Source organism: Hyaena hyaena, unplaced genomic scaffold (genome assembly GCF_003009895.1).
Source record: "Hyaena hyaena isolate Hyena2069 unplaced genomic scaffold, ASM300989v1 scaffold_70, whole genome shotgun sequence".
Lineage (NCBI taxonomy): Eukaryota > Metazoa > Chordata > Mammalia > Carnivora > Hyaenidae > Hyaena > Hyaena hyaena.
In genome coordinates, this window is record NW_024080701.1 from 1,917,961 (window position 1) to 1,931,807 (window position 13,847).

The 13,847-nt window shown below is 42.3% G+C and overlaps 2 protein-coding genes across 7 annotated transcripts in view; one reads left to right on the forward strand and one right to left on the reverse strand.

The window, feature by feature from the left end:
• Positions 1-6,985, reverse strand: part of OIP5 (Opa interacting protein 5) — a 26,689-nt gene extending 19,704 nt beyond the window's left edge. For 2 of the 3 annotated variants that reach the window (XM_039232774.1, XM_039232773.1), the window contains exons 1-3: positions 6,644-6,985; positions 6,334-6,400; positions 1,579-1,701 (exon numbers count right to left, since the gene is read on the reverse strand). In XM_039232774.1, the coding sequence (XP_039088705.1) occupies positions 1,579-1,701; positions 6,334-6,400; positions 6,644-6,968 (515 nt within the window). In that variant the 5' untranslated portion in view covers positions 6,969-6,985. The remainder of the gene's footprint in view (positions 1-1,578; positions 1,702-6,333; positions 6,401-6,643) is intronic. The other variant, XM_039232775.1, reaches the window with a different exon arrangement.
• The window catches only part of NUSAP1 (nucleolar and spindle associated protein 1), a 45,825-nt gene continuing 38,879 nt past the window's right edge, over positions 6,902-13,847 (forward strand). For all 4 annotated transcript variants that reach the window (XM_039232763.1, XM_039232765.1, XM_039232764.1 and 1 more), the window contains exon 1: positions 6,902-7,432. In XM_039232763.1, the coding sequence (XP_039088694.1) occupies positions 7,340-7,432 (93 nt within the window). In that variant the 5' untranslated portion in view covers positions 6,902-7,339. The remainder of the gene's footprint in view (positions 7,433-13,847) is intronic.

Consider the following 13,847-nt stretch of genomic DNA (forward strand, 5'->3'; position numbering starts at 1 on the left):
GAGGGGGGGGGAGAGAGAGAGAGAGAGAGAGAGAAGATAGGGAGGGAGAGAGAAACCCAAGCAGGCTCCATGCTGCCAGCACTATGTCCAACATGGGACTTGAACCCATGAACTGTGAGATCATGACCTGAGCCAAAATAGAGTCTGACAATGAACTGATTGAGCCACCCAGGACCCAATGTTTGTTTATTTTTGAGAGACAGAGTGAGAGAAAGAGTGTACACACACAGGGGAGGACCAGAGACAGGGAGAGAGAAAATCCCAATCAGGTTCCTCACTGTCAGCACGCAACCTGGCATCGGGCTCTATCATGAACCGTGAAAACATGACCTGAGCTGAAATCAAGAGTCCGATGTAAAACCAACCAAGCCATCCAGGCACCCTCCCTTTTTTTTTTTTTTTTTAATGGTCAGGAAAAGACTATACTAGACATTTTAGTTTGTTATGATAAAAAAGTGAGGGGGTGCCTCAGCTGGCTAAGCTCCGACTTCAGCTCAGATCATGTGGGGTCGAACTCATGAACCACACATCAGGTTCTGTGCTGACAGCATAGACCCTGCTTCTGATCTTCTGTCTTCCTCTCTCTGCCCCTTCCCTGAGTTTGCACATACGCACTCTCTCTCTCTCTCTCTAAAAATAAACATTAAAAAAGTAAGCCTAAGTGAAAGTAGAATTAGGGAGATAAAGAAATATCCAAAGTACTTCATAAAAAAAAACAATAAGGGGCACCTGGGTGGTTTAGTGGGTTAAGCATCCGACTTCAGCTCAGGTCATGATCTTGTGGTTTGAGTCCGAGCCCTGCAACAGGCTCTGTGGTGACAGCTCAAAGCCTGGAGCCTGCTTCAGATTCTGTGTCTCCCCCTCTCTCTGCCCCTCCCATGGTCATGCTCTGTCTCTCAATAATAAATAAATGTTTAAAAAAAAAAAAAGAAACAATAAGTGGCGTTACTTTATCTGATCCTATGAGGCTACATGGTCATTCTTTTTTTACTTTCCTTTGTGTATCTATCTGCCTCATTATTTTCTGCAGACAATATTTCTCTGCATCTACATGAATAATGTAGAAAATAGCTACCCTAAACTTAGAGCTTTCATTTCCCACCTTCAGCACCAGTACCATTTACAAATGACCAATGTCTCTGGGCCCTTACTTCAAATTCCTAGAGTAGAAAGCCTGACTGGCTTAGCTTAGGTCAGGTATTCATTTTTGATCCCTTCACCTGGGAATGATATCACACATGAGAGAAATATGGCTACAAGGTACCACTCTATCGGTGGTTGGGCACAAACCCAGTAAGTATCTACGACAGCATAATTTTGCAAAAGTTTACCTTCCAGAAGTTTCTGTAAAGAAAGAATATTCTCTCGTTTTTCCAAGGTATGATTATAAGACATCTAAAATGAGCACAACATTATGAGACTATATTTTAGTTTTTAGACTATATATTTAGTCCACTGCTCATCTTTTCTGTGAAAGAGACAATGCCTGGCTTTAACATTTTCTTTGGTACAAACTTACTGCTTTTTCAGGAAGTTCTTGTAACATGCATTTGATAAAGAATATCTAAGTCTACTCACCATATCATTTTGTCACTAGAAAGGCAGAAATGACCTCTCAAGGCAGCCAGGGCAGCATAGGTAGAATACAAATGGAAACCAATGGGAATCCCACAAGAAGTACAGAATAAAAGGTTGTAAGTGCTAGAGGAAAAAACAGAATATTGGTAAGAAAGAAAATCAGAGCAGAAATATAAAATAACCAGTCTCTGGAACCAGTTCTCCTAAAAACTACGCTATAATAGGACTGAGACTGAAGAAACGTCACATTCAAGAAAGGTTAACTCAGGTTTTAATAAAATTACATCCTAGATTACAGATTCTCTTGTGGATTCTGGCCAAAAAAACAATTATGAATGTACAATTGTCACTTCAATAGAATAATTTACATTTAAAAGGAGAAAAAGAGCTAACTAATCAGATTAACATTTAAACATATAAAACTATACATGACCAGAGCGCCTGCCTGGGTAGCTCAGTTGGTTAAGCCTCTGACTCTTGATTTCAGCTCAGGTCATGATCGATCTCACGAGCCTCGGGCTCTGTGCTGACAGAGGAGAGCCTGAATGAGATATTCTCTCTCTCTCTCTCTCTTCCCCTCTCTCTCTCTCTCCCCACCTAAAATAAAGAAACAAAAAACCCCACAAACTACACATGACTACATTACATACTACACAAACTACATTAGCTACCATCAAACCAATTTCCAGTATAAGAAAAATAATTAAATTGATTGGTGCTTACTAAACAATCAATAGAACTCAAATCAGGGTTTTTCTTTTGCAGATATAACAAAAAATTAAACTACATACCCAGACAGAATACCAATAGAGAGGGGGAAAAAATCCTATTACCCTAGCAAGCTATCTATTTTCTTTTTTCTTCTTTTTCTTTTTTTTAATCTTCTGAAAGATTATCAGATGAGGAAGCCGTAATGACTGTAGTTATACCACTTGGGTAAAAATCACTAACCACATTTGCTGGTACATAAGACATATTCAAATAATACGAAGAAATGTTTTAAGAAAAAATTAAGTTTCACCATGCATGTACTGAAAACAATTTTTAATTTTTTTTTATTTATTTATTGGGGTTCATGGGTGTTTCAGTCCATTAAACATTCGATTCTTGATTTCAGCTCAGGTCATGGGCTCAAGTCCTGTGTTGGGCTCCACACTGGGCATGGACTCTGCTTAAGATTCTCTCTCCCTCTAGTGTTCGTGTTATCTCTCAGTCTCAAAAAGAATAAAAATTTAAAAAGTTTTTATTTAAGTTGTCTCTATACCCAACATGGGGCTTGAACTCACCACCCCAAGATCAAGAGTCACAAGCTCTTCCCGCTGGGACAGCCAAGCACCCCTTGAAAATAATTTTATTTTATTTATTTATTTATTTATTTTTTAATGTTTTTTATTTATTTCTAGGAGAGAGAGAGCGTGAGCAGGGGAGGGTCAGAGAGAGAGGGAGTCACAGACTGAAACAGGCTCAAGGCTCAGAGCAGGCAGTCAGCACAGAGCCCAACGCGGGGCACGAACCCACGAACCGCGAGATCATGACCTAAGCGAAAGACGGACGCTTAACCAACTAAGCCACCCAGGCGCCCCGAAAATAATTTTAAGGTGGTCTGGTACAGGAAAAAACTATTTGTGTAAACATAATATATTATGCAGCAAAACTGCATTAATAGAGTATAAAAATCACATGACTAATAAAAAATTCATGTGTGGATACTAAAAAGACCAAACAACATAATATCTCAAATTCATTGGCAAATTAAGTCCCATACCACACATGTAGTACTGTATTTTTGTGAATATAGTGACCAAAAAGCAAGCCATGAAATTAAGTTGCATCGGGGCATCTGGGTGGCTCAGTTGGTTAAGCATCCAACTCTTGATTTCGGCTCAGGTCATGATCTCACAGTTCATGAGTTTGAGCCCCACATCGGGCTCCATGCTGGCAGTGCAGAGCCTGCTTGGGATTCTCTCTCTCTCTCCCTTTCTCTTTCACTCTCAAAGTAAATAAATAAACTTAAAAAAAAAAAAAAGAAAGTTGCATTAATTTAAATTATTCCTATGCAGGAATTAATGATATCAGACAAAGCACAGTATCTATAGAAAAATGTCTCATAGAAACTAATATATGGAACTGAGCAAAATGTGAAAAAGATCCCCAAATTATCATTATGTGTGCAATATAAAATATTTCATTTAATATTAGTCTGCTAATGGCTCAAGTCTTTAAAAACGAAGGTTTGCATTACCACATCAAAGAACTATGACCAGCTGAGTGCTTGCTGAAGGCAAAGGGGACACACATGGGTAGTGAGAAAAGTTAGTTCTAAATATCAGCTATGCCCTGGAGGAGGGCACTTGTGGGGATGAGCACTGGGTGTTATATGGAAACCAATTTGACAATAAACTATTTGTAAAACAAACAAACAAACAAACAAAAAAAAACCATATCAGCTATGCCCTAGTGACCACTTACAGAATTGAGGACTGTAACTGTCCTGAGTATTTCCTCCTTGTTATGAGTATGTCTGTTTCTGCATGTTTATCTTTGTTCTTCTTATTCCCTTATTGTGTAACATAATATCATACTATTATATTGTACTATATCAAACTATTTATTATTAATTTTACATCACAGTATTTAAATTATGAGATATCAAGGAGAAATGTAAACGTTACGCAAGGACTTTATTTCCTCTTCCAGAGAAGGGGTTAGTATGCTTTTAGCTGTATGCGGGATAGTTGTAACATGTTAGACAGAATTATGACCTTGGTATTGTCTTTATTTGCAATCTCGTATGGTTTTAGGAAATCCATGTAGGTGCCAAGTTAACAAGTGTTGGTTAAATTTTATGTGTCCACTTCACTAGCTCATCTGGTGCCTAGTTAGGTTAAATAGTATGAATGTGTTAACATTTGAATCAGTAGACCGAGTAAAGTAGATTGTCCTCCCCATGTGGATGGCCCTCATCTCATTAGCTGAAGGTCTGATGAGCTAGACTAAAAAGGCTAACCCTTTTAGGAGTAAGGGGAAACTCCTCTTGTCTGACTGCTTTAAGCTGTGATACTGGTTTTTTTCCCTAGCCTTTGGACTTGAACTGAAAGGTAGGCTCTTCTGCCTAGACCCTTCTGGCTTTTGGAATGGAGCTTACACCTTTGGCTCTCCTGGTTCTCAGGCTTGTGGACTTGGCCTAGATCTAAACCACTGGCTCTCCTGTGTCTCTAGCTTGCCAACTACAGCTCTTGAGACTTCTCACCCTCCATAGTCACGTGAACCACTTCCTGATAATAAATCTCTTCCTACCAAGTCCCATGGCTCTCCTTATTCTAAAAGTATACAAACACATGAGAATTTCCCTCCAGTGTTTTCTAAACCATCTGTATCAATACTGCCCAATAGGGACATAACGTGAGGCACATAAGTAAAGCTTTCTATTAGTCTTGTTAAAAAAAATTCAAAGGAGGGGCGCCTGGGTGGCTTAGTCGGTTAAGCGTCCGACTTTCGCTTAGGTCATGATCTCGCGGTTTGTGGGTTCGAGCCCGGCGTCGGGCTCTGTGCTGACTGCCAGCTCAGAGCCTGGAGCCTGTTTCGGTCTGTCACTCGCTCTCTCTCTGCCCCTCCCCTGCTCGCGCTGTCTCTCTCTCTCTCTCCTAGAAATAAATAAAACATTAAAAAAAAAAATTTTTTTTTTAAATTCAAAGGAACAGGTGAAATTAGTTTTAACACATTTTATGCTACCCAATATATCAAAAATATCATTTCAACATGTCATCAATATTTTTAAACTCTTATTTTTTTTGTATTAAGACTTCAAAATCTAGTATATATTTGCACTCATAGCATTTCTCATTTCAGGATGGCCACATTTTAAGTACTCGATATGGCTAATGGTTACAGTACTGGATACCATGTGTCTAGATGCCTTATCCTACTTTAAGAAGATATATGGAGAGTATCTGCTTCTGGCCCCAAAAGACCCTATTCCAAACAAGCCACCACTCTTTTCCTACCTGTTCCCTTTGGGTGGGAAGAGGACACTCTGGTAAGTATCTTTCAATTGGGAAAAGGGAGCTGCAAAACTCTTTCCAGTTACTGAGTAAAGCCACAATTCCTGTACTTTAACACTAAAACTGAACCAAACTATGGTCAGAATGAATTGCCTTGCTGTTAAAGCCAACAGTCAAAATTGAGGAGCCTTGTAATAATAAATTCTCTAAGTACTTTGTTTACACTTGTAGATCACAGCAGAGACTAGATGCAAAGTCTACCCTGCAGTATTCAAGTACATAACATTCAACTTGTGTTTTTTCCCCAGGTTCCCAGGTTACAGAAGAAATTAATCCTGCCATGGCTTATTACAAACTCCAGATAAAATGCAAACGTAAAAGTCCTACTTATCTCAAAGGATTGTAGTTTACAGTGATTCTCACTACACACCAAAACGTACTTTTCTCCTTTTTTCCCTACTGGACATTACTTTCTTATGCTTAGCCTCACTTCACTTGCACACACCACTAGACTGATGTGGCCCTCAGAAAGATGTTAAAACGTGCACACAAATACAACCTTTCCATTTCATTAACAAGTGCCTACAAGTCTCGAACAGGTAAAAGGAACATCCCTCAAATACACTGTATGGATAAAATAAGCTTTTCTTGTAGCGCAAATAAGAACTATTTTTCCTTTGTGCATGTCGGTTCCACGCTTCTCAGTCTTACTAATACAGGAGCTAGAAAGCAAGGGAGAAGTCTCCGTACATACCTGCCTTTGAGCGCACCTTCAATGCCAACTAGGAAGGGAGCTTCCAAAACCACGTTGTTTGTGACTCCTGGGAAGACAGAGGTCAGAATGAGTACCTGTGAAGCCTTGAAAAGGAAAACCTGCCCGCTACAAACAGATTCATCATGGCCACAAAAGTCATGAAAAGTTGCTCCCACTCTTGGCAAAGGCGTTAATTTCCTTACAAATCTCACTCCATTTTCTTCACCACCCTGCTCTCCATCCCGTGACAAAGCGGGAACATCCTCTCCTCCTTCCTCCTCTGTCTTCTTCATACTCCGCCCCCACTCACTGGAGAAGACCACGGTCCCGAGGGACGGCGACAAGTCCCAAGCGAGGTGCACAGAGTCAGCGAGTACTGCGTGGCACTGGGAGCAGTGGAAGACGGCGCACCTCTCGGGCGGCAACCACGACGGCAGCAGCTGTCTGCACTGTGACTCCACCGTCCCCAGGCCTGAGGGGCCAAGCGGCGAGGACCCGTTCACCACCTGCGTGTCCCACTCCATAGAAGTCGTACAAGAGAGTTCATCAGTTGAATTCTTAGCGCCATCACAAAAGTTACCCTGCGACAGCGTCGCATAAAGCGAGCGACACCGCCTACGCCGCCTTGCCGCCATCTTCCTGCAGCCCCCGCCTCAGCTTCGAACCGACACCTGGACCCGCCCACGCACGGTTCCTGCATCCTCATTGGACGTCGTGAGCCGAGGCTTTGCCTCTCAGGTTTCTGGACACGCCCTTCGGCGCCAAAGCGTCAGTGAGGGGTGGGGGAAAACCGTACTTCTACTGGAAGGGGAATCTTCGTTTCTATTGGTCAACACCAGGAAACCCCGCCTTCAAGACATTTTTAACCAATGGAGGTGCAGTATTTTCAATTTAAACTCTCTATAAGATTCGGTTTAGTCAACGTTCAAAGTGGCGCCAGAGTTTTGAACGGCGCTGTTGAGAGTAGAGCGTTTATCCTATCTAGGTCGCCTGGCAGCAGCTCGACATGACCGTACCCTCTCTTGAGGAGCTGGACTCCTTCAAATACAGCGACCTGCAGAATTTGGCCAAGAGTCTGGGCCTCCGGGCTAACCTGAGGGTACGTAGCCGGTAACGGCGGGTCAGGTTGAGCGCTCTCAGACGTGGTGGGAAGGGACCGAACCGGGAACCTCGGGCAGTGAGGCAGCTGTCCCTCCGAACTCTGCAAAATGGAGAGGGAGCCATAGTATTCACCTTATTTGGAGGCTGAATTTTGGGGGGTTCACATAGGCCTTGACTTCAGAAGGGTTGGATTGATTTGATTTTATTGGAAGTACTCGGGAATTAATTAGGAAACGCTGGCCCAGAAAGCTCAAGGAATGCTGTGTCTTAATTCCGGTTGTTAGGCGGTTGTGGAAATAATTGCCTTGGCTTCTGGAAAATTCGAAACCGTAACAATTCTGTGAATTGTAAATGCGCCCTAAATCTCTTTTAATATTTGGGGAGGGCTGGAAAAAAGGATGGATTTTAGAGGACCACTCCTGTAGATAAATTTTTATAACTCATCCCTGATCTAGAATAATCGTTCTGTTATTATCACTATTACGGTAGCGTTCTGTTTCAAAATCAGTATTGTCTTTTGACTCCGCGGCTGTAAAACGTTGAGGGAGAAATGTGGGCATTCATTTTGGGAGTGAGCTTTATATATTCTTCAGTGGAATTTTCACACAAAATTCTTAGGGTATTCTGGAGATATGTTCTGCAGGGTGTGGGTGGGGTATTTACATTGAGTGAACGCCTAAATTAGATATTACAAATGGTTTTAAGTGATTGAAACTAATCAGTGCTCAGGTACTTGTTGGGTCTTAATAATAAAGGAGTGTCTTTGGAGATATTACTAAGCTGTAGTTTTTAATGGCTCCCCAATACTACTTCATAAAGCCTTAATTCCTTAAATCTCCTCAGCTTTCTGCAGTCTGGCTGGAATCTTATCCAGGACAGCATCCAAACCGTACTGGTCTCTGAACACCTGACACCTTCGTCCATCTTTCTTTCTTTGCTAATTTTGACCCTTTGGCCCCAGATACCCTTCTCTTTTCCTCTTCTTTATTTGTATTAATAATTTCTGATGGGCTCTTCAGAGTCCATCAGAAATATCACTGACCTGGCACTTCATCTCCTCCTCAGTCCTTTGGCCATAGGTCCACTGCCACAGTAATTCCAGGAACCCTATGTGCTTCTAATGCAGTTTAATTTAAGTACTCTCTTTGAGCACTGAATTTCAGGCTTTTGCCTTGCACTCTGGTTATTTGTATTATTATGTTGTCTTCACTAAAAGCTAAGTTCCTTGAACAAGAATTTCATCCATGCCCCTTGGAAGTCTTTACAACACTAAGTGGAATACATTTCCTATAGGAGGTGCTGAATAATTGATTATTTTCAATCACTTCTTGCAGTGCTAGAATAATGCCCCAGAGGGTGGCAAGAGACTTACAGCAGAGGCTTCCTGAGTTCTGAGCTCTGGATGACTTTAAGGCCTCTCAACCATTTCCATCTCTGAAGGCTATTCCAAGAGAGATCAATTCCTAAAAGCCTCACCTGTAGTCTCTTGAGGCACCTAATCTGCATTAGTTGATTAGTTACCTGTTTTCAGTGTCATAGTAAAGTATTTCAGGTCAGTAGAGATACCATTGCCTCTCTAGCACACAGTATCTGGCACATAGGTATCAATAAATGTATATATTTTTTAATGTTTTATCTATTTCTCAGAGAGAGACAGCATGAGTAGGGGAGGGTCAGAGAGAAAGGAAGACACAGAATCTGAAGACAGGCTTCAGGCTCTGAGCCAGCCGTCAGCACAGAATGCAACGAGGGGCTCAAACCCACAAACCGTGAGATCATGACCTGAGCCAAAGTCAGACGCCCAGCCGACTGAGCTAATCAGGTGCCCCTCAATAAATATTTAAAAAAATTTTTTTAAATGTTTATTTTTTAGAGAGAGAGCATGGAGGGCTCAGAGAGAAAAAAGAATCCCAAGCAGGCTCTGCATTGTCAGTGCAAAGCCCCATGTGGGGCTCAAACCCACAAATTCTGGGATCACCACCTGAGCCAAAGTCAGACACTCAACGGGCTAGCCCCCAAGGCACCCTAAAATTTTAATTTATTTTTTTATTGTAGACATCAAGCAGGGGAAAGGGGCAGAGGGACAGAGAGAGAACCTTAAGCAGGCTCCATGCTCAGCGCAGAGCTGGATGTGGAGCTCAGTCTCACAACCCTGGGATCATGACCTGAGCCTAAATTAAGAGTCAGACGTTAAACTGACTGAGCCACCCAGGCACCCCTCAATACATTTTTCTTTTTTTAATTTTTTTTAAATGTTTTTTATTTCTGAGAGAGAGAGAGAGCGAGCGTGCATGAGCAGGGGAGGGTCAGAGAGAGAGACAGAATCTGAAGCAGGCTCCAGGCTCTGAGCTAGCTGTCAGCACAGAGCCTGAAGTGGGGCTCAAACCCACGAATCATGAGATCGTGACCTGAGCCGAAGTTGGTCGCTTAACCCCCTGAGCCACCTAGGCTCCCCTCAATAAATATTTCTTAAGAGGTACTATTTCCCCAGACAAAGTCGACCATACACTGATTATAAACAAATATAAAAAGACACTTTTGAGACAGTTGGAGAAAATTAAGCTTGGGCTAGGTGTTAAATTAAGATATATTGTTAATTTTGTTGGGTATTATTATAATGGTATTGTTGTTATACATTCCCTCCCCCCTATTTAAGGCCTTCTCTCCTGGTAATACATGCCAGGTACTTACAAGTGAAATGTTATGACACCTGGGATTTGTTCTAAAGTATTTTAGGACAAAACAGGGTAATGAGATGAAGAAAGAACAACAGAATGTTGATAACTGATAATTGTTGAAACTGGGTGATAAATCTGTGGGAGTTTATTAGACCGTGCTCTCGACTTTTGTATGTGATTGAAACTTCTCATATCTATAATGTTTTAGGGGTGCCTGGGTGGCTCAGTCAGTTAGGCATCAGACTTCAGCTCAGGTCATGATCTTGCAGTCTATGGGTTTGAGCCCCACATCGGGCTCTGTGCTGACCACTCAAAGCCTAGAGCCTGTTTCAGATTCTGTGTCTCCCTCTCTCTCTGCCCCTCCCAGCTCGTGCTCTGTCTCTATGTCTCAAAAATAAATAAACGTTAAAAAATTTTTAAAAAATGTTTTATTTACAATTTGTACAGCTCAAGAGTTTGTTAAATCAGTTGGCATTTTAAATTCACAAGTATATAAGCAAAAATATGACCAAGTTGCTCTAAGCAGTGATCAAGATTAGATGAGAGTGTGTGTGCAAGCAGGGGAAGGGCAGAGTGAGGGAGAGAATCCCAGGCAGTCTCTGCACTGTCAGCCCGGAGCCCTACAGGGGGCTCAATCCCATGAACCATGAGATCATGACCTGAGCTGAAATCAAGAGTCAGATGCTTAACCAACTGAGCCACCCAGGCACTCCTTTTCTGGTTATTTTAAAACATTGAACAGAGTAAGATTTAGATAAATTCTACCAAAATAGTAAAATTCAAAATAAATTTAGAAGGTAAAATCTTAGCTCTTTCTTTTGTGCCTTACCATTAAGAGCAGTGTCTCAGTGAAGGACTCAGTTACTGGTATTTACGGTGTGGCCATGGGTCCTTCTCACTCCTGCCCTGGCTTTGCAGCTTGCAAGCCTAGATTACGAAGTCTGGCACTCTTTCCATTCTCTTGTAGCGCCCCTTCCTCTCCTGCCAAAACTCCAAGCCTCATTAAACCTGGCTAGATGCTTAATCTTTGCCTGTACCTAACCAGCTGACCCTACCTGGAGAAAATCACCTAACCTTGTTGATTGAACTTAAATGTAAGACCATAAATCATAAAATGAGCATTTGATTCCCCTATACTTCCTTGGTAGTCATTAACTTCTATTTTTTTTTTAATGTTTTATTTATTTCTAGGAGAGAGATAGAGACAGCATGAGCAGGGGAGGGTCAGAGAGAGAGGGAATCACAGACTCTGAAACAGGTTCCAGGCTCTGAACTGGCAGTCAGCACAGAGCCCAATGTGGGGCTCGAACCCACGAACCGCGAGATCATGACCCAAGCGAAAGTCGGACGCTTAACCGACTAAGCCACCCAGGCGCCCCTGGGGAAGAGGATTTTAAAATAACTAAGTAGGCTAAATAAAGACTACTCTTCTACCCTGGTCCCTGCCTTCCCCTTCCCCTCAAGAAAGATGTTTAATTTTTTAAAATGTTTTATTTATTTCTGAGAGAGAGAGACAGCACNAGATCATGACCCAAGCGAAAGTCGGACGCTTAACCGACTAAGCCACCCAGGCGCCCCATTAACTTCTATTTTTTTGAGGACTGTTATTTCATATCCTCTCACCTCAAATTGGCTCCCTTCCCTCACTCGATGACTTCCATGACTCATAGGTCATGGAAAATAGACACAGTCAGGTAAGAATTACCTCTTCTTTGCACTATCAAACTATCCAGCCATCTCAGGCCCATCCCCAAATTTGTGCCAAGGATCCTGTTTCCTTCTCTAGGGCTGCGCTCCTACAGTCAGCTCCTCTCTCCTACATCAGTTTCTCCCACTGATGACTCATTTCTATGATATATGCAATCAAGTCTTAACATCCCCCTTCTTAAACAAAGCTCTCTCCTGACCCCTCATCTGCTGCCCAATTTCTCTGTTCTTTTCCACTGAAATTGCTGTTACCAAGGCCACCATGCTCTGCACCTTACAAAGCTTATAGTTTATCTTCCTTTCCTGTTTGGCAGGATTGAATGCTGTTTTTTGCTTAAATCACTTTTCTAGGCTGCTTTGATGTTAAGTTTTCTCCTACCTTACCAGCATTTCCTTCTAGTCTTCTTTCTTGATCTTTCCTCTGCTAAATTTCTGATTGCAGAGTGTCCCAGAGTTTTGTCTTCCGCCTTCTTTTCTCTAACTGTGCTTTCCCCCAGGTGACCTTATCCACTATTGTAACTTTAAATTCATTTTGAACTGATGACTCCCTATCTCTGGTGGGACCTCTCTCCTGAGTTGCTGACTCATGTATTAAAGTGCATCTTAAACAGCATGGTCACTTCAAAAATGATTACGATCTCTTCCCAGTCTCAGTAAATGATTGAGGCCCACATTAGAACACTCTTGAGTCTTCTTCTTTTCACTGCCCACATCCATCCTGATAGCCTTTTGCTCCCAAGTACTCCTGAAATCTGACATCAGGCCACCATCTACAGTGCTGCAGACCTGGGCCACACACACCCTCATCCCTTGACCATTGCCCCAGCCTGCTGCTCTCCTACCTCTACCCTTGCCTCAAGGTAGTGGTCTCTTGGTAATCAAGGTGATTGACTTCCCTCACACCTAAAATAAAATCTAGACTCCTGCAAATGTAATGTGGGAAACTTAGTTTGATCCTGATTTGGAGGGAAATGTTTAAAAAAGAAAACAGCTGGGGCACCTGAGTGGCTCAGTCAGTTGAGTGTCTGACTCTTCAGCTCAGGATCCCAGGGTCGTGGGCTCAAACCCTATGTGGGTCCTGTACTGAGCATAAAGCCTCCTTGAAATTCTCTCTCTCACCCTCTGCCCTTCTGCCCCACTGAAGCTCTCTCTTTCTCTCTAAAAAGAAATTGTAAAAAAGGCTGTTTCCCCACTGGTCTGTCACCGGAGGTCCCTGGAGAGTGGAGACCTTTTCTCTCTTGTTTATCACTCTCTCCAGTGCCTGGAACAGTGCACAGCAGATAAGTGGTTGTTGAGGGAATGTGTGCAGATACTAACACCTGCACCTCCTGCTAGGTTCTTGTGAGCATCACTCCATAACATTTAGTCAGCTTAGATGCCCTGACTTGGGTCTGCCACAGGCACCTCGTTTCATCATCATCACATGCTTGGTAAGGTTTTTGTGGCATTTCAAGGAGGTGGTCTGGAAACCTGGACAGCTTTGAGCCTATGATTAACAATATTGTATCATATACTTAAAAATTTGGTAAGATGGGGGCACCTGGGTGACTCGGTTGAGCATTCGATTCTTGATTTTGGCTCAGGTCATAATTCCAGGCTCATGGGATCAAACCCTACTTCAGTCTCTGTGCTGACCATGGAGCCTGCTTAAGAGTCTCTCTCTCCTTTTGCCCCTCTCCCCCAAATCACATTTGCTTTTCCTCTTTAAAAATTATTATTATTATTTTTTTTTTTTTTTGCTAAGGTAGATCTTTTGTAAAGTGTTCTTACTCACCCACCCCCAAAAAAGATAAAACTGAATAAAGTGGTTGGGAAAATTTTGATAGAAGAACCAAGAATGCCTCAGTTTTGCCATGCCAATCATCTCCTTCACAGATAAGACCCTAGGAGAGATTCAAATTTTTTTTTTTTAATATTTTAGGGGAGAGAGAGAGACAGCATGAGCAGGGGAGGGTCAGAGAGAGAGAGAGATACAGACTCTGAAATAGGCTCCAGGCTCTGAGCTGGCAGTCAGCACAGAGCCCGACG